Raw genomic sequence first — 20,604 nt, forward strand, 5'->3', positions numbered from 1 at the left:
TCGCTTATCTTTTTATGAACATATTTCATTTTCTAGGAAGTTCACTACTACTACTACATAAATGATTATCAATATTGAAAAGCGTAATAATTTTCCTAGTGTGTGCATTAGGTTTGAAAACAATGTTCCAATCCATGAAAACCAAGTGGAGGGGTCAAACCAATGAGCCCAAATATCCGGTATGATGGCAGTATATTTATGTTATCTAGAAAACTTTTACTTATGATCCATTTTCTGACATCCTCTGATAAATCAGTTTCTGAATTTGTAATTAATTAAATAAGTACACCACTTTACACCATGGGTTATTCCATGTGCTTCCCTAGCTAGTGCTGGAAGCATTGACTTAGGAGCAGAGGAGTAGCGTGGAATCATGGTGCCTGGAGAAAGTGCATGTCATAGCACCCCAATCCCTGTACTGAACTGTATCAGTGGAGTAGGGCCAGCATTTGGGGGAATACTGAAGTTAAAAGAAAAACAGCAAACAGTGGCAGTATCATGCTGGGTGTTGAGGTCCCATTGGAGGAACAGAATGCTTTGGTGATGCACTATCTGACATTAAGGGGTAGCTCCTTTGGCACTGCTTTATTTATTTATAGCACCTATGATCTGACTTTTACCTCATTTGAAGCATTGTTATTAGTCAGTAGAGGATATTGCATTATATATTCTGATCATTTAACTTAAATTGACAGAATACATGTGCAAGAGTGAGATTCCACAGGGTGCACAGCTTATCACTGCAGTTACTGCCCCAATTGAAGTTTAGGATTTTACATCAGATGTGTCACTTTTAAGTCCATTGAAGCACAATGAATGCAAGAAGAGAGAAGGAGGGAGGGGATCAAATATGAGAGGGGACAGGAAAGTGCTGATCAGAAAGTGAAGGTGAGGGGTCAATAAGAAAGGAGAGGGGAGGTGACAGAGACCAATAAGAAAGGAGAGGGGAGGTGACAGAGGCCAATAAGAAAGGAGAGGGGTGGTGACAGAGGCCAATAAGAAAGAAGAGGGGAAGGGCAAAGCCAATCAGAGAGGGCCAGTGACAGAAGCCAATAAGAAAAGGATAGGAGAGGGGTGGTGACAGAAGCCAATAAGAAAGGATTGGACAGGGGCAAAGAGCCGATCACAGGGTAGAGAGGGGAGGAAATTAAAGAGGTGAGAAGTGAATTTAATCAATCTGACAGAAAAGGGGAGGTGACAGAAGATGATCACAGAGGAGGGACGGCCGGAGGGGAGGCAATCTGGGCAGTTTGAGCACTTTATGTTTAATAATGCATTTTATTTGCAATTAAAGGGTACAGTGATGGGGTCGAATATGGCCCCATCATATTCAAATCTTTACATGCATATTTCTGAAAATAAACATATTATGGGTATTTCTCAATATTCCAAATTTATACGATTTTATGTAGGATATATCGACGACCTATTTATACTTTGGACTGGTGGTGTTGAGACCCTTGATGAATTCGTAAAGTGCCTCAATGAAATATGTGGCTCTATTCATTTTACCTGTTTGTACAATTTGGAGAAAATTTAGTTCCTTGATGTATGCATTAAAATCCAAAATGGAGGATTTTCTACTGAAATTTTTAGGAAACCAACAGATAAGAACACTCTCTTGTCAGCAATGTGTTTCCATCCACAACCCCTAAAACGTGGACTGCCCTATTCCCAATTTGTTCGGGTGGTCAGGATTACATCTGATAATGATAATCTATTGGGGACATTGGAACAGATGGTACAAAACTATGGCTATGACCCCAAGGAAGTCCATAATGCCATACACAAACATTTGAGATGAATTGCTTAATCCACTCATCAAGGAGGATGACAATACCCGATTGGCATATGCCAGCACCTACTCCATTACTTCGGGAGTCTTAAGAAAACCCATCATAAAACACTGGCACATAGTGCAAACAGACCCTTTTCTTAAGGATTTTTGTGCACAACCACCGCTTTTTTGTTACAAAAGAAGCCATAACCTAAAATAATTGATCAGCTGTTCAGATATCAGCCCAAGAGTCAATAAAGTTAATAACTGGCTGCAATTACTGAATTTTTGCTTACAAATGTGCAGGGTGTTTTAAATTGCAAATTTATGCACACGAGGAAAATGTTCACACATCCTACAAATGGGACTTTATTCCAGCTGAGACACCGTATGTGTTGTGAAACCCATTTTGTGACATTATTTGTCCCTGCAAAAAATGGGCTTTAGTGGTGGTGGGCTCTGGGGAAAGAAGCTGGCATTGCTGCAGCGGGAGCCGGTGGAAAGACGCGGGGGGGTAGTGGCATTAGCGGCGGTGCGGGTGGCGGTGCGGATGGCAGTGTTGCAGGTGCTAGAACCTGGGGGAGGTAGCAGCACACAGAATGCAGGCTCAGATCTGGTAGATCCATGATACCTGCTTCTGTGTTTCATTAAAAAAAATTGTGTGGCCCCGCCCCCCAGAAAACAACCAGCACTTTGCTTTGGAGCCCTAGTACTGGTTGTGCTAAATACAGGGGACAAATGATGTAGGGGTCCCCCGTATGAAGCACAACCAGCACCAGGCTTTTCAGAACCTGTCCTGGTTGCCAAAATACAGGGGACAAATGACGTAGGGGTCCCCTGTATTTAGTGCAACCAGCACAGGGCTCTGAGCTGGTTCTGGAAATACAGGGGGAAAAAATGCATAGGGTCCCCCTGTATTTACCAGAACCAGCACCGGACTCCTTCTAGCGGGGGGATGATGCCACAACCAGGGAGCCCTTTCACCGGGCCCCCCAGCCTTAGCATCACCCCTGACCACTAGTCAGCCCAGGCTGGGGATCCCTTGGGAGTTGGGGACCCTCCCAATAAAGGTGTCCCCCTCCTCAGGGCACCCCAGGCCCAGGTTGATAGCCCGGGGCTATCCCCAGCACCCCTGGGTGGTGGGTGTCGGATTGATTATTAAAGTGTGGTGCATATGAAAATATAAATATTGTTTTTTGCTGTGGAACTACAGTTCCCAGCAAGCCTCCCCCGCATGCTGGTACTTGAAGAACCACAAGTATCAGCATGCGGGGCATTACGGGCTTGCTGGTACTCTTAGTTCCACACCAAAGCAATATTAAAAAAACACAACACACACCGTAGAAAAGTACAATTTTATTAAAACATACATGCACACACACATGTACTCACACATGCAAACACTATCTCACATATTCACCTAGTATCCCTGAAGCCATTCTGTCCTCTTCTCTAGTAGATAATCCAATGGGGAGTACCTGTAATAAAAATTCCATACTCACCTCCTCCTATGCTTGGATCAGGTCCTCTTCACACAATCCAGGGTCTTGGCAAAAAAAAAAATGAGATACCCAGACCCTCGCACATTAGTAGTGTTCTCTAAGAACACTACTACCCGAATGACAGCTCTGCCCTGGATTTCAGTACAGAAATCACGGTGTGGAGCGCTCATTGGCTGAGAGAGGTGAGCCTTCCACCTCTCAGTCAATGAGCTGTTCTCACCGTTGACTTCAATGGTGAGGGCCGAGCGTGCACTTTTCAGAAATGGCGCCTCAGGATACTATAGGTACCAGCAGGCCCTTAGTGCCCTGCCTGCAGGTACTTGTGGTTCTCCAAGTGCCAGTAGGCAGAGGATGCCTGCTGGGACCTGTAGTACTATTGCAAAAGACAATATTTATATATTCATACACAACACAAATCAACCCAGCACCCACTGCACAGGGGTGTTGGAGATAGCCCCGGGCTATCAGCCTGGGCCTGGGGTGCCCTGGAGAGGGGGGAGGCCAACTCCCCTGGGATCCCTGGCTTGGGCTGACTAGCAGTCAGGGGTGATGCTTCAGCTGGGGGGCCCAGTGAAAGGGCTCCCCTGGCTGTGGCATCATCCCCCTGCTAGAAATGGTCCAGTGCTGGTTCTGGGAAATACACATGCATTTTTTCCCCCTGTATTCCCAGAACCAGGACCAACTCAAAGGCCAGTGCTGGTTGTCGCTAAATACGGGGGACTCTCAACGTCATTTATCCCCCGTATTTTGGCAACCAGGATTGGTTCTCAAAAGCCTGGTTCTGGTTGTGCTTCATACGGGGGACCCTATGTCGTTTGTCCCCTGTATGTAGCACAACCAGCTCCAAAGCCCGGTGCTGGTTGTCTTCTAGGAGGCGGGGCTAAGCCTTTTTTACACATTCAATTTTTAACAAATGCATAGATGGATCTCACTACTGCATTCGTGCATCTGTGACTTATTGATTTGATTTTCTCAGGTGCATATGCACTATTAATGAGCCCTCTGTCACCCACTGATTCCCCCTTTGCACTGCACCACTGCCACAGCTCTGCACCACCGCTGATGCCGCTACCCCACACGCCTACAGCCGTCTCGCACTCTGCACCTCCCAAACCAACCTCCTTCAAAATGCAATGAAAATATGATCATTAAGGCTGACGCCTTAATGGATGTGAGCACACAATTCTGTGAATTAGCAGCTCTATCATTTTGTGAGTGACAGCAATCTCATTCCGTGAGTGTTGAATCTGCAGTTAACCACAGGATGTGATATCATACCATATCTGTATTGGGCAAGGAACACATCCATTAAGGCGTCAGCCTTAATGATTGTAATTTCATTGCTTTTTGAAGATGGAGTGGCAGAAAATCAATCCGTTTTGTGAATTTTCAGATCATGTCTAAGCAGCCTTAAAGGAACATGTGAAACCGTAAGTTTTTTTGTCTATGGAATATCTATATATATATATATATATATATATATATATATATGTATATATATATATAGTTTATTAAAGCTATTGAGAAATGACTACTGAGGCTTAAATCCGTCTATACAATATTTATACCAGGATTAGCATATGCATTTATTGACACATTAATTTAAAGAGGTCATATCGCTACTTAAACTAGCCAATATACAGAATAGCTCCAGTCGGCCATGCGCCACATTACTTGTGAATTAATGTGTCATTAATATACAGTAAAGATCATTTGGAACTCTGATGTGTAATATTGATGCATGTAATGCTTGATACTCTAGCCTTGATTAAGATGTGGACGGTATTGCACAGCCGCAAGGAAGTGGCTGAGCAATACCATCTAACTAATATGCTAATGCAGCAAGAGCTGTCTGTAGGAAATAGACACCTCTTGCATGCATCTGCAATCTGAGTAGATGCTGTCTCAGATCACCATCATGAACAACGCAACAATAGTTGCTGCTTTGACCAGGCTGTGTAAGCTGAAGCTTACTTAGCCTGGTCAGTTTTTGGCTGCTTGTGAGGCCAGGAAGTCTGTGTAATACGATGCAGACCCTGGCCTAGGCACTCCCTGGAAATTAAGAACATTTTCAGGAATTAAGTCCAGCGCTGCCCCCTCCCTGACCCCAAATGGCAGCAGCCTGTCAATCAGGCTGCTGCTCAGATAGCTCTGCAACCATGCTCACAGGACTTGTTCTGCACATGCATAGAATGGGTCCTGTGCATGCACAGATGCCCCACCATTGGATATGTACGGAAACCATCGGATTTACATACATATTTAAATCGGGCCCTTTATAACCTGTTAATATCAAACACAAATGTTGAACAAAAAGTAAATCTACTTAAACATAATGTGTCTCAACCTATTAATTTTAGAGCATATGCTCCTATGGCAGGCAGGGCCAGACTGGGACTAAAAATAGGCCCTGGCATTTACAGCACACAGGCCCACCTCGCGTCCGCACCTGGCTCCTGACAGACTCCTCCCCTTACTATTCCTGACTCCTGCCACTCCTTAGTCTATACTTTTACAAATATAATTAATATCAAAACACCATACAAGTATACATCATTCTTTGTATTAAAATGAACACAACAGAGCTCATCCGCAGGGGATTCAAACATGTGCCATAGTCAGACATTTGGTATTTGGTTGTTTCTGTTAAAGCTGGCACTTCACTGGTGTAGGTTACACACAAAGAAAAGGGAAGGCATTTTCCCAATTGACAAAGCCCTGGCTTAGCAAATGTAGAGGATTAGATAATGATCACTGTAGGAATTTTTTAAGGCAGGAGTGCTGAACGCAGAGGATGACACATTTGTGCACACCAAAGCAGAGCCGTAATTATACCTGTTGGTTTCCTGTGTACATAAAGAGCCTTGGTGCCCCCATCCACAACTGAAGCACGGAAAGCGCGCGGCGTAGGCGCCCGCCAAAAAAAACAGGTGTGGTCTCGCTGTCAAGGGACACAATAACACAATAAGAGTGATTCAATTAACTGCGATGTGAATATCGCTGGAATGTCGGTCTTGGAACTATTCAATTCACCGCGATGTTAAGTCCGACTAGAAGCACTTAAATCATAGAACGCTGTTTCTCGCAACTTAAGCAGTGTGTTTAGTTGAGCGAACCAGAATTCTCTTACTAAAGTGCTGGCTGTCACCTGTTAGCACAGCGCTGAACTGGAAAAACAGCTTTGCGGCCGGCACTTTGGTCAGAATTCTTCTCGAACCCACAGGAGAGTGTGAGAAGAAATCCTTTAGTCAACTTAAGAATCACAGAGAATTGAATAGCTCTGGGACCATCAACCAGGCGCTATTCACATCGCAATGAATTGAATCGCTCCCTATATATGAAGATTAAGATTTTATGAGTCCACCAGACAATACATTGTGCTGATAGGAGAGCTAACCTATAACACTAAATGAAGTCTTGCAAGCAGTGAACCACAGGCATGTGTGTGAAGTGTAGCCCATAGGGTGTTGTGGCCGTAGATGGGAATAGAGGGATCGCAGCAGGTACCCGGGATATCTACTGCAGTACTTCTGATACATTCAGCAAATAGTAAACATTTGTGCTTTCTCCTAAAGAACAGGCGTTATCAGGGAATAAGTCGCAAATATTTAATGATAAATGGGCCCCTTAGTTAGCAAGTTACTAATTCAACTTATTTTAACATAGAATAACAGATTTAAAGGCTGCTCAGACCTCAAAGAGACCTGCTGTACACTGTAAATAAAATTATTCCCTATGTATGAAACAATGCTTTTTGCACATTAATTATTATATAGGTACATGGGTGACAGGACATGGGGCGCAAGAAGATAGATCACCCCCCAAAACCTTTAATTGGCACGGCAGCCACGTACGGTCAGGGACTGTGCTTTATAACTGTACTGCATGGAGGAGGAGGTGTAATGTGCGGTCTTTAAGATAAAACACTGCACATTGCACCTCCTCCTCCATGTGGTGCACGGGCCGTGCAGTCTGGTGTTATAAAGCTGCACAGCCCTGACCGTCTTCGGCCACAGATCCGGCGTGACCAGGTAAGAGAGATGGCGGGTGAGAGCAGTGGCAGGACACAGGGTGTCAGAATGATTTTATGTTGCCCCTCCAAAATGGGTGTTTTGATTTCCAATGAAATTATTTTATGTTCATGTATAATCTTTAATTACCTTCACTGCTACTTTACACAGAGCAGCCCACCACACCAAGGGGATTAGGAATAATGCACACAGCCACACACTATGTCTGGCGTCTGTCAGCAAGTCAAAAGGTAGCAAAAAATCTATTCAGATTCTTTCCGTCTGCCCTGCCGCGCATTTGATTCCGGGGCCAGCATGATGACGTCATATGCGGCCATGTAACCACATTACCGCGCAATTTTGCGCCGGCAATGACACTCCACCCTCGCTGAGCAGTGAGCACAATGCTGCTCGGGATGCGATACCGGGGTGCCCTGCACACCAGCACAGAGGAGTTGTCACTTAGAATGGCGTCTGCCATTTTTCCCAGATTACCCCCTCCGTGCTTCTGACCTGGCCGCGTCATCACACAGAAGTGCCAGATGGCCAGTCCGGCCCTGATGGCAGGGGTAAGTTCTTGAGTTGCCCTGCTACAGTACTTGAGTGCACCTGGTTTTGTTCTTTTATTTAGCAAGTAAATGTGCTTACTTTGTTTTCAGGAGTTTTTGGATTATTATACTAAACATGAAAACTCACCATTGAGATGGAAGAAGCCATTGGTAATAGAAAAGCTCAAGGTACATATCATTAATATTACAGTAACAGAAATACTCCAACATAAGAATGCAGACAGCTAGATTTATGCACAATCTGGAAATTCTAAATCTCAACATTTTTTCATTTGGCAGGTTCCAAACTCAGTTTTTAATTATTACAGCAGTGGTTCACAAACTTTTTTGGATCATGGCACCCTAAAGTATTAACATTTTTTCCACAGCACACCTGGGTCAAAAGTTTCTTATTGAGAAATTCAACAAACATTACATAAAGTATATTGTGCTTGTATGTCACCCTTAGGTTCAGTTATGTGGTGGTTGATAGGGCAGTGCTTCTTTTTTCCCACATATTTTTTGATTGGCAGTCATTAGCACGGGTTTTGCCTATCATATTGATTAAAAATAATTTTATTTGGTACTGGACCTTCAACCCGAGACCCCCCTGCAAATGCCCTGAGGCACTCCAAGGATCCACGGCACCCAGTTTGGGAACCACTGTAATACTGTATAAGCTTTGGTAACTTTATAGGTGTAGAAAATAGGTTTGATGCTTTGCAGATAATTGATTTATAAGTAAAAATAATAATTTATATTCATATGCAGGGCCATCCATAAGAATTATAGGCCCCATGATCTTCATCCTGGGCTCCCCCCTCTCCTGTGGAGATGAGGTTGAAACATGTTACATTACATCTCACAACAGCATTTATTTTACATTTAAATTGCTACTGTTTTATTATATAGCGCTATTTTACTAGCAAAATATTATTATTCTTTCTATGTATGTAGAACAGTGCCAAATGTCTCCTTAAAACCGCACACCAAAATGAGGACATTTATAAAAAAAACAGAAATATTTGCTGTTTCCTATTACAAACTGTTACATATTTAAGACAAGTACAGGTATAATCTTTAAACTTGTTTCCATAAATATTCATCAATATGCCTTCATCAACTATAAGAGCACCAACATGTTTTGGAAGAGTACAAAGAAAAATGTCTTCTCATAAAAAAACAAGTAGAAATCCATGCACATAAGAGAATGTATATATACTTGTTACAAAGTTGTGAAAGATCTTGTACTTTAGTTACTTTTCTTCAATAATTTCAGTAAATTTTCTGGAAGCTTAACTTATAAACAATTGACTAGTACATGATAAACATTTCTGAGTAGCGTTCCATATTGCTGTAGAGGTTTCTAGAAGCAAATAGATAAATGAGGGCCTCTGCAGAGTTAGACACAAGTTTCATTTAAAGTAATATGTTGGCCATAAAAAGAGATGTATCCAGGTCTGCATAAGGGGCCATAAATTCGGGAAGCAATCGGGAAGCTGACTGCCTAAATACAGGCAGCCGGCTTCCCGACTGTCATATCCCGGCAAGGGTGAAATGCCGAGCGTCTAGATGTAGACGCCCGCATTCCCCGACACCGGGAGACCGGCGCCTGGCATCCCGATCGTAGGGATGCCGGGCGCCGCGAGCGGACAGCCGCGGGGGGGGGGAGGGTTAGGTTAAAGGCTCCCGGGGGGGACTTAGGGTTAGACACCCTCCGGGAGGGTTAGGGTTAGGCTAGGGGGAGGGAGGGTGAGGGTTAGGCACCCCCGGGGGGGACTTAGGGTTAGGCACCCCCCCGGGGGACTTAGGTTTAGGCAGCGGGGAAGGGGGTGGTTAGGGTTAGGCACTTAGAGGGGGGATTAGGGTTAGGCACTTGGGGGGAAGTTAGGGTTAGGCACCCCTAAGGAGGGTTAGGGTTAGGGGGGTTAGGTTAGGTTAGCACATACTTACCTATCCACGATCGGGATTCCAGCGCTGTCGGGCTTCCGCTGCTTCTAACTCTGCTCTTGTCGGGCTGCCGCTGACGGGAATCGAACCGCCGGCCATGTGTCCGGCGGTATTTCATACCCATTCCTAAATTTCCTATCTTTGGATTAAAGATTGTACTCATGTTTTATTGTTTATAGTAGACTTAATGTATAACTCATGGTTATTCTGATGGTTAATTAGTAAATGGTTAATATACAATCAGGATTGTGATTGTTTGTTAAATGCTTCCAGGAATTGGCTAAAGAAGAAGGATTGTGGAACCTGTTCCTTCCAGCTATCAGTGGTCTAAGCCAGACTGACTATGCTTTCATTGCTGAAGAAACAGGAAAATGTTTCTTTGCCCCAGAAGTTTTCAACTGTCAAGCTCCTGGTAAATATATTTCTGTTTTAGATCACAACTGTGCATTCACAGCACTATCTCAGTGCAACTTACAAATACTAGAGAGTTATCAAAACATAATGTATGCTGATATATAAAACACAATCACTTTCCCTCTCCTTTTTGTTTTCATGTCTACATTTATATTGTCTACTTGTGTGTCTCTGTTTTATATACTGTATATCATGATTTCCCTGATGTCCGATGCTGCAGGGCACATCTTTGATAATGTTATAAACTAGTCCTTTCTTTCCTTCCTTCCCTACCTTCCTAACTTTTTTCTACTGTATACTAGATACTGTGGTGTGACATATTTGTTCTTATAGTGTAAATTTATAATATATACTTTTTAAACTGGTCACACACTTTCCAGTTTGCTCAAATTATATTCTCATGTGTATTGCCAAACTTTCTGGAGCACATGTAGGTCTATGGAAGTTGACCAAACACACAGGGTGAATAAGGTAATTTTGAGTTTACTATTTGGGGCCACATTCACAGTAATATTGGGACAATTTATTGACATTACTACTAGCTAAGATATTGGCAGCAATAGTATCAAATAGTGATTTAATATCAGTGTGCATGGCCCCCCAAAAAACTCACTAAGCAATAATAATCTTATCCAGTTACAGATCCAGGTTAAATCTCATGATTCATCTTGAACAGCTAAAATCCAGATCTCATTCACTTTGTCTATACATCTGTGGATGCACTTTGTATGCCAAGTTTTTGTTTACCAGAAAGATGTTCAAACTCAGTTTCCCTAATCATACATTGGAAGACAATAGATTACAATGAGGTATAGAGCTGATGGGGAGCTTGGGCACATCAAATCAAAGTCCTCCCCCTCTATACCCTATTAGTGCCTGGGCATTTCAGTTTGGAGTAAGGACAAGCCAGGAGTGCAGAATGAGAGGGAGAGGAGAACATCAATCTTAAACAGGAAACAGTGACGGACACCATAATCAAGATCTAAACCACAAAAAAAGTACATAAATGGAAGGTGTCCAGTGTCCCCAGTTGACCAAAAAAAGCAATATACTATAATAAATGCAGAAATAACCAATTTTTTCTAATTATCCATTTGGGGGCACTGGATTACCATGGGGAAGTTCCAAAGCTGTTCGTAAGTGAGGTACTCCTAGATGTTGTAGTGCACAGCATGTTATGTCCACATCTGGAATCTTTTGGCCCAAAATAAAAAAAATATATTTTTTAAAATCATGAACTAGTGTTTGCCTGCTAAGTGTACTCTATTCCTTCAATACTGTATCTCTATTTACATGTATGTAAGTATGTATGTTTGTATATGTGTGTGTATACATTATTTATATATATATATATATATATATATATATATATATATAGTACTGTGCAAAAGTTTTAGGCAGGCTTGGAAAAAATGCTGCAAAGAATGCTTTCAAGAATAGAAGTGTTAATACAGTAGTTTATTTTTGTCAATTAACAAAATGCAAAGTGAATGAACAGAATATAAATTTAAATCAAGATCAATATTTAGTGTGACCAACCTTTGCCTTCAAAACAGCATAAATTCTTTTAGGTACACTTGCACACAGTTTTTGAAGGCACTCTGCAGGGAGGTGGTTCCAAACATCTTGGATAACTAACCACATATCTTCTGTTATTGTAAGCTTGCTCAAACCCTTCTGTCTCTTCATGTAATCCCAGACAGACTTGATGATGTTGTGATCAGGGCTCTGTGGGGGCCATATTATCACTTCCAGGACTCCTTGTTCTTCTTTATCCTGAAGATAGTTCTTAATGACATTGGCTGTTTGTTTGGGGTCATTGTCCTGCTGCAGAATAAATTGGGAGCCAATCAGATGCCTCCCTGATGGTTTTGCATGATGGATAAGTACCTGTCTGTATTTCTCAGCATTGAAAACACCATTAATTCTGACCAAATCCCCAACTCCATTTGCTGAAATGCAGCCCCAAACGTGCAGCCCCAAACGTGCAAGAAACCTCCACCATGCTTCACTGTTGCCTGCATAAATTTATTATTATACTGCTCTCCAGCTTTTGGCTCAGAACTGGCAGAAACCAGTGGGAGGAGGTGTGTTGAATCTGCACAGGAAAGATAATTACAGATTTTAATATAAATCCAAGCCCATTCGATCCTCAATAAGAATCCAAATAGTGTATTCTCTATAAAATGGTTGGTGGTGCACCAAGGGAAAGTACAGTATACTTTAGAAAGTGGATGTTGAGCCATAGTTGATGGTTTTGTGGTGCGATCTTCTTTCTAAATTAATTGTCTAAAATGTAACTTTTAATAATTTTTAATCATATATATTCTAAAAAAATTGTATAGATTGGGACATGAACATACATGCAACATTATGCATATGAATAAAAACCTATAATTTGCTAGGTCAATCCCTTATTAAAATGTAAATCAGGATAATACCTGTGAAAATATAGGCCTCAATCAGAGGCTCAATAAGAAAATCCTGGTGATCTAATCCCTATACTTAAGACCATGATAATAAAGAACAATGAGTGAAATAACTATTGTAACAACTTGGGAAAAACCATGTCCAGCAGTATGGTGAAACAGTGGGCTGTTTATTCACTGCAGCTTAGCAGGCCACTGCACATCAAGTATCAAGTCTGGTATTACATCAGATCAGATACCATACAAAATGAAGCAACAGCTTTACCACTCCGGCTCACAGCCGACATGCACAAGATCTTTGGCCCTTCCAGGTCCTGGCACCCTAACGCTAATCACCACCCCCAGCCTCTAACCTGGCCAGCTTGTCCGGCATCAGGAGCCCAGTACTCTGTTTGCAGCAAAGCTTTAAGCCCAGCTCACAGGTGCTGCTGATTGCTTGGTTGTGAACCTCAATCTGACAACCACCATACATCCTGGTAATCAGGTGGTGAGTATTGCCACTAACTTTTATTTATTACATATAATAATTAATGATTATAAAAAGAATGGTGAAATATTTATTTTTATTTTTAATAAAATCTGTGTTGAGGACAGTGTGTTCTATCAAAAAGGGATTTAGTGGTTTGGTATGCCAATAATTATCACAATTTTTCTGTCTGAATCTTTCAGATTGTATTTGGCAACTATTTCAACCACTGTTCAACAATTAAACAATTTAGCAATATCCTGTATTAGCATTGTAATTTGTTTGTTTGATCTATCCAAGCTCTAAACCTGCTGAAATTATACACACTTTATTTCATAAACTAGTCTTCTTCTGGGCTGCTGTCCTCTGGCCATTTGGTGACCATTATTGGTTTCGCTATGTCCCTGGTCAAGGAGCGAGGTGATCTGTCATCACTTTGCCTGTCGTGCACTCCATGGGTTTGGAATGCTTTGGGCAATCACGATGAATATGCCCCGGCTCCCAAAATTCATAATAGATTACCACAGGGTTTATCACAATAGATTCTGCTCGACCCTGGGTATGTGGCTTGGGTACAGGATGTGGATCCCAATCAGGCATTTTTGTAATTTTCCCCAGTCTGAGGTACCGCTCAATAACCTTCCTCAAAGGTCTGGGGGTGAGCCTGCAGAACCCACCTCTGTACTCCTTGATCCAAAACCCATATACAGTGGTCTATGGCTACTATCTCCACCATTTGACTCATTGTATTCACCTCTGGCTTTAACCATGCCTTATCCAGCCTGGCCAGATGGATTCGGGTTTCTTCTGAAGGGGAAAATCACCAGTCATGGAACCTCTGAGCATTGCTCGGTCCTGTCAGCCCTATTCTAGCAAGTATAGCCACCTTTAACTGGGTATAAGAAGTGGCTTGCTGTTTAGGCAGGTCAGTATCAGCTTTATGGGCTTCCCCGATTACATATGGGGTCAATTTATTGACCCATTCTCCCCTTTGCCAACCAAGACGAGTTGCAGTCCTTTCAAAGCAGTGCAAATATGCGGCAACATCATCAGATGCTGTCATTTTCTGCAACACATTTGGCTCTTGACCTGCTTTCCTGAGCTGCACTAACTCCATATGCATCTGCTTATTACTTTCTAGCTGAGCCTGTATTTTGATTGCAGCAATAGTATCTGGGCATGCTGGCCCGCGACCACATTTTTGGTAGCCCTGGGAATTTCCTCCATACCGCTTCCAGATTTTGTGGCAAATTTAAACTTATCCTCCCTTATCATAAACCTCTGTTAGCTAATGCTAACTAGAATGGGTAAAACTGTAATAAGAGGAAGAAAATAGAGGTGGAAATAACTTCTCCCCTAAGCAGGAATACCCCTGTGTGTATTAATTACTGTTTAATCACAACAACAGGGTACCCTGGTCTGTGCACTAAGCAACCAAAGGAAATAGGGTGGATGGGAAAGGTGAAAAAATAACTTCCCCTTTAATTGCACTTTACAATCTCCTAGGCTTTCTCTAGGCTGCCACTCCAGCTTCAAAAAGGTACACAAACCAGTTAAGATGTTATCCAAGAGAAGCAAATGACTTAACCCTCTCCCTGCTGGTGCAAATGCAGGAGAGAGGAACAAAGTGAAAATTTTAAAACCGATTTTTCCTTGGGTAGGTTCGTCCTACTCACCCACCCAGCTTCTGTGTGGCTCAGGCTCCCACCAGGCACCTCACACCATGCCAAGCACCTGAAATCAGCCTGCCACCGTAGCTCTCCCCCAGGTCTCTGCTGCTGTATACACTGGCAGGTCCTCACCACACAAGATGCATCAGGTCACCAAATGTGACAAGAATAATAGAAAGGGGGATACCAGTGCTAATAAGTAGATATACTGAAAATATATAAAATAGTCAAATGGACGGTTAGTAATATAAATTAATTAACATTTAATATAAGAAATTGACATCTCAAAACATCTACACATGTGTCACATAAAAAGACCATTAAATGCAATAAAAAAATGTGTTACAATATATTCTTCCAATTAAACCACAAGTTACCTTTCGGAGAAATAGATCTTTGAAAACAATTCTGGCACCCAGCCATCTGAAAAGTATCAGTAATGATGAAGATTTAAGAACCTCAGGTTGGCTGAAGAAGAGACCTTCTAGCTTTTTTAGATGCAGGGAATCCCACTGTACTATGTGTTCACACATGAGTAGGAAAACAAATGAGGTTTATAATCCTACTCATGGCAAAACACAAAGGATAACTACCTTTATTAATTGCGATTCAAAATTTGTAGTGTATGTATTAAGCTGTGAATGCAACCTATTTTATGTAGGTAGAACAACGAGGTCCCTACGGGTTAGATTTATGGAGCATCGCAGGAATATCATTAACCAAAACAGATTACATAGTGTTTCACAAACATTTTTGGATAAACATGATAGTAATCCTGCGAGTCTATCGATCAAAGGTCTGAAACTAATTCCCCCCATGGAACATGGTGGTAATAGGTTTAACAGATTATGTTGCAGAGAGGTATTCTGGATGCTTAAATTCAACTCCCTTCACCCCGATGGTTAAAACGAAACAATAGAATTTAATTCAGTTATTCAATAATAGACAATGTATCATCTCATTATTGCATTAATGTAGTCTGTCGCTGTTTTCTGGTTTTAGAAATATCTTAGATATAAATGTGATCATTATATCTTGGAAAACTAACATAGATATAGCTAGGTTTCCATATGGATATGACTGCAGTATGCTAATTCTGAATGTGATAGGGAGGTAATTTCCCCCCATTTAACACTTACTATGGTCACAGGAAAACTTGATACTGTTTCTTTATTTTATGAATATGACTTTAGGGTGTTGATCTTGAATATGTTCGAGGAAAAATTCCCCTCATTAACTTTTCTCTGTGATCATAGGATGCTCTAAATAGATTACTAAGTGGGAGTAATGCTGCTGCGATTGATTAGAAAGGCTTTTCTCTAATGTTGTAAAAAATAACAAATACTTAACACCATGGAATAGTATATTTTTAATACATACAGTATTATTTTGGTTGTAGCCTATATACCTTAAACTTCTATTTAGAATGATTCGACTGGATCCCTGAGGTCTCCATTGTTTACATTTTATATTCATGTGTCCCTTGACAATGATCACGCACCAATGTTCTCCCTTGACATATTATTATATGGCTCCCGATTGGGTATTGATAACTCTGACCCTATTGGTCCACACAGGACTGTGATATGTGGCCACATGATCCCATAAAGACTCTATGAACTAGTCAGTGTATTCATCCCTAAGAATGCTAGTGCTGTTCCGGGTCACGTGATCGGGAATGATCGGGAATGATCATGTGAACGGACCCTGGACATCGGGACCCATACAGTTGTTTATATAAGGTAATACTGTCTAAAATTATTGAGTCTTATGATTATGAATAATGCAGAAGAAAGTAGGATTGCCTTAGCACATAGATTTTTAGTTTTAATGGACGGTTTGGTAATTTTTATTCTTAATGTGACACACATGTGGCTTATTAAATAATTAACAACTGGGTATATATAGGCCATTTGAGACCATTCACTTGAATGCTCCTGAGGAAGCTGGACACAATTATACCCAGCGAAATGCATTGAGCGCTATACACTGCACTTGGAGCTATCTTTTGAACATATCTGGTTTCCTCTCCTGTGGATTTGATTCATATGCCTTACATTATTGGCGGCTACAAGGAAAATCCGGTGGATCTACATCAGCCTGATTATTGCAATCAATGGCTGCTAAAGGACTGTATGAACTCTGTGATACTGGAACCAGTAATATATTGCTGCTTATTTGGGATTTATGGTCATAAATGAGTAACCATTGATTCAAGTTATTGAGGACATATATACATCTATTCAGTTATTTGGGTCCATCTGCGATTTTTTTATTGCATTTAATGGTCTTTTTATGAGACACATGTGTAGGTATTTTGAGATTACATTTTCTTGTAATAAATGTTCATTAATTTATATTACTAACCATCCATTTGACTATTTTATATATTTTCAGTATTTCTACTTATTAGCGCTGGTATCCCTCTTTCTATTATTCTTTTACAATACAAGGGGTTGACACCCCCTTTACTAGCTGCTCTCAGACAGCGCTTTGGCTTTCGCAAGTATGGAGTCTGATATTACAGCAGATCAGATACCATACAAAATGTACCACTTCAGCTCACAACCGACATGCACAAGATCTGTGGACCTTTCAGGTCCTGGCACCCTAACACTAATCACCACCCCCAGCCTCTCACCTGGCCAGCTTGCCTGGCATCAGGAGCCCAGTACTCTGTTTGCAGCAAAGCTTTAAGCCCAGCTCACAAGTGCTGCTGATCACTTGGTTGTGAACATCAGCACATTGCAAGACCTGGACTGAATCTGACAACCACCCTAGACCCAGGTAACCAGGTGTATTGTCTCTGCTTTGTGGTCCCGTGGCCTCCCTGCCACACTATTTACAGCTATTTACAACCAATACCCTCAGTTTAGGGTTAGAGCAATGTATAATTTTACACAAAAAAATTAATCATAATAAATGTATCACAGCAATCAATTCATCATGAATAGATGTTTAGAGAACCATTCATATCTGAGGTAGGTTGTACACTGCAGCCAGAAGTATATCACATTAACCTCCAGTGTATCCCTAATTTTCACTACATATATATCAATCATAAAGTGACATTTAATATATAGAACTCTCCAAATTACCATATATCACCCTATCTGTTTTAGTTAATCAGTCAATCAAGTGTTTAATTTGGTTACAATGCTAAAGTAATAAAAATTCCCTTCAATTGAATAATCTTGCACATAATACCAGCTGCTTGGATCTACTCCCGACAGCTATACATGTAGGTGTCCCACTAATGTGCACACCTGATTAGGGTACCTTGTCATATCAGTTATTGTACAGTCCAACAGCAATCCTGCACAATGGTATTTCCTAATCACAGTTAAATAAAATACATTGGTAATGCAGAATATACTACAATATAGTGCACAATAGATCCAGTCCGTGTTTAGTATGGCAGGAGGAGTATGAAATAGAAAGGATATACAGTAGTATTCTGCACTGTTAGAGTGAAAAACACTTCTGCTTTTGCTCTGTTTACCTGGCGGTATTGGACAGAGCAATGAGAGCGTGAAACCCCCTTAGTGCAGAATAGAATCAAAGAGAACAGCACCAGCTTCTGCTGACCCCACAGTCTCCGGTTTCACCCTGGTGTGTAATCCTCTTCTCACATACTGTAAGTACTACACTTATGAGCACAATTATAAACATATATTGTTTCCTCTACCTGTCCCACTATAAATGTATTCCTAAAAAACCTAAGCACTCAAATTTACAACTGTAAAACACAATATAACCTACAGCAGTTTTAAAAGAGGGTAAATTGCAAACCCTCCATATATAATCAGGAAACACAGGCTATTGCACTTACTAGCCGGCGTGGCTTCAAGCTGCAAGTGACCGCTCACCTACCGATTAACAGTGCGGCTAAACTGCTGACAGCATGACAACACTGCACTGAGATCCGGACCAAGTGCAGATTGATAATAGCGCTGACTCCTATATAAGTAATAGATTGTGATTCTGGAACCCAGCTACTCTGTAATATATAAGCAGGTAAAAGAATAACCATTTTATGTTGGAACTGCTGTTTGAAACAATTGTTACTTGAGTGAATTGGTGGATACAACTCTAATTGGAGATACAGTATCTTATGTGGACGCAGGAACTTTTAAACATAAATGACTTTATCTGCTCACATAAATATTCCTAAAAGTCTCTTTTAGATATGAGATTACATGTACTACTGCAGTAGATTTTGCTTTTTAAAAAAAAAAAATATAATTATTTATTTTAGTATTTGTGATATATCATTTATATGTATTTTAATTGTATGATATGTTTTGCTATTATATTGAAAGTGATCTAATTGAATATATGTTTGTGCTATTTATACCAATGTCACTAATATAGCAATGTTTACCCATGTCCTGCATTGTAATGTATTGTATTGTAAGTCAATGGTTACTTTTTTGTCTATGTACTTTGTAAGGCGCTGCGGAACACTTGTGGCGCCATATAAATAAATGATAATAATAATAATAATAATAATAATACCAGCGCAGTTTTTTTTAGTTTTTCCATTATTAATCTACAAATATTTATAATAATAATTTATGTTACATATATTGTAGTTTTTATAACTATTGTGTATACACAAACTTACTAATAAGTTATGTTTTTACTATTGACGTATCAATATCAGGATAATAGGTGCAGGTGCTTGATACAATGTTTACAAACCAGCAATGAAGTATAATATGAGGTCTGAAACAAGAAAGGGGCGGGCCAACAGTTCAGATGTCAATCATCCAGTAAGTCAGCCACTGCCACCTTATAGGAAGCTCTGTCACTGAGATTTCTCAGGGTCAGATGTGAACAAGCTTCCAGTGAAACCTGCGTCAGCAACATAGCCGAATGTCTGGGTCTCTGTATGGGGCCCACGTGACTCTGCATCCCAAGGCACCAGAAGCCTACAGCTCAGCACAGCCATACCACGTATCCCCTCCACCTTCTCTTCTCTCCCAGACTATAAAGTACTTTCACCCAGCTCTCTCATCCAGCAGCCAGCGGCATCTCCTCCCTGCAATGTGAATACAACAACAAGGTGGAAGAAAGTCTTGGGCGCTTCAAAACTATGCTGCAGCCTTTTCAATAAAGATCTTTCCCCAAAGATCCAAAGAAATTTCCTTTATGCAAAATTTATTGAAAAAAATTGGCGCTGCTAGTTATAGTATGTTTAGAACAAATGGAAAAATACTTATCCATGTAGATACTGTAATAAACGTCAGTTCTAATATTCTTTCTTCATCTTTACCCAAAGTTCCAAGATCATGGGGAAAAAAGGAATTATATGACGTCAGTGTGAGATGTAGTAAGGGTTGGTATAAGACAATGATTCTTCAAAATAAGGTGAAGAAATAAGGCGTCCCCCAACTCACTAAATACAGAGATGGGGACACTCCTATCATGCTGTTTTTAATGCAACACAAAGTGTATGCACACACCTAGAACTTACAGTCCTATCAGGTGGTGCTCAGCGTGTAAAGGTATCTTTGATGTAACATGGAAATGGAGGAGCGTACCCGTACTCACAAGGCTACGAAAGATTTTCTGCTCATAAAGGTATCTTTTCAATCCTCCATACTCAATAAAAGATCTTTTTCTTTATATAAACAAAAGTGGTTTATTTAAAAAAAAACTCAAAACAACAATAATATAAAAATATATAGAGCATTCTCAAGATGGAAAAGCTGCACTGTGAACAACTGTGGTATAAAAGGTGTGGAGGTGGGGAGGGTCCGGATCCCAAAACTAGTGTAGATGAACAAATAAATACAACACCTCTCCGCACCTACCTCTGGTTAATTCACAGTA

At 40.9% G+C, this 20,604-nt stretch overlaps 1 protein-coding gene across 1 annotated transcript in view; it reads left to right on the forward strand.

Annotated features, from left to right (window-relative positions):
- LOC148535392 (acyl-CoA dehydrogenase family member 11-like) overlaps positions 1-20,604 on the forward strand; it is a 670,105-nt gene that overhangs the window by 339,144 nt on the left and 310,357 nt on the right. Inside the window, exons 10-11 of the mRNA XM_088463865.1 lie at positions 7,949-8,026; positions 10,061-10,199. Of these exons, the coding sequence (XP_088319991.1) occupies positions 7,949-8,026; positions 10,061-10,199 (217 nt within the window). The remainder of the gene's footprint in view (positions 1-7,948; positions 8,027-10,060; positions 10,200-20,604) is intronic.

The sequence above is a fragment of the Taudactylus pleione genome, unplaced genomic scaffold (assembly GCF_031769625.1).
Source record: "Taudactylus pleione unplaced genomic scaffold, aTauple2 ptg000053l, whole genome shotgun sequence".
In the NCBI taxonomy this organism is placed as follows: Eukaryota; Metazoa; Chordata; class Amphibia; order Anura; family Myobatrachidae; genus Taudactylus; species Taudactylus pleione.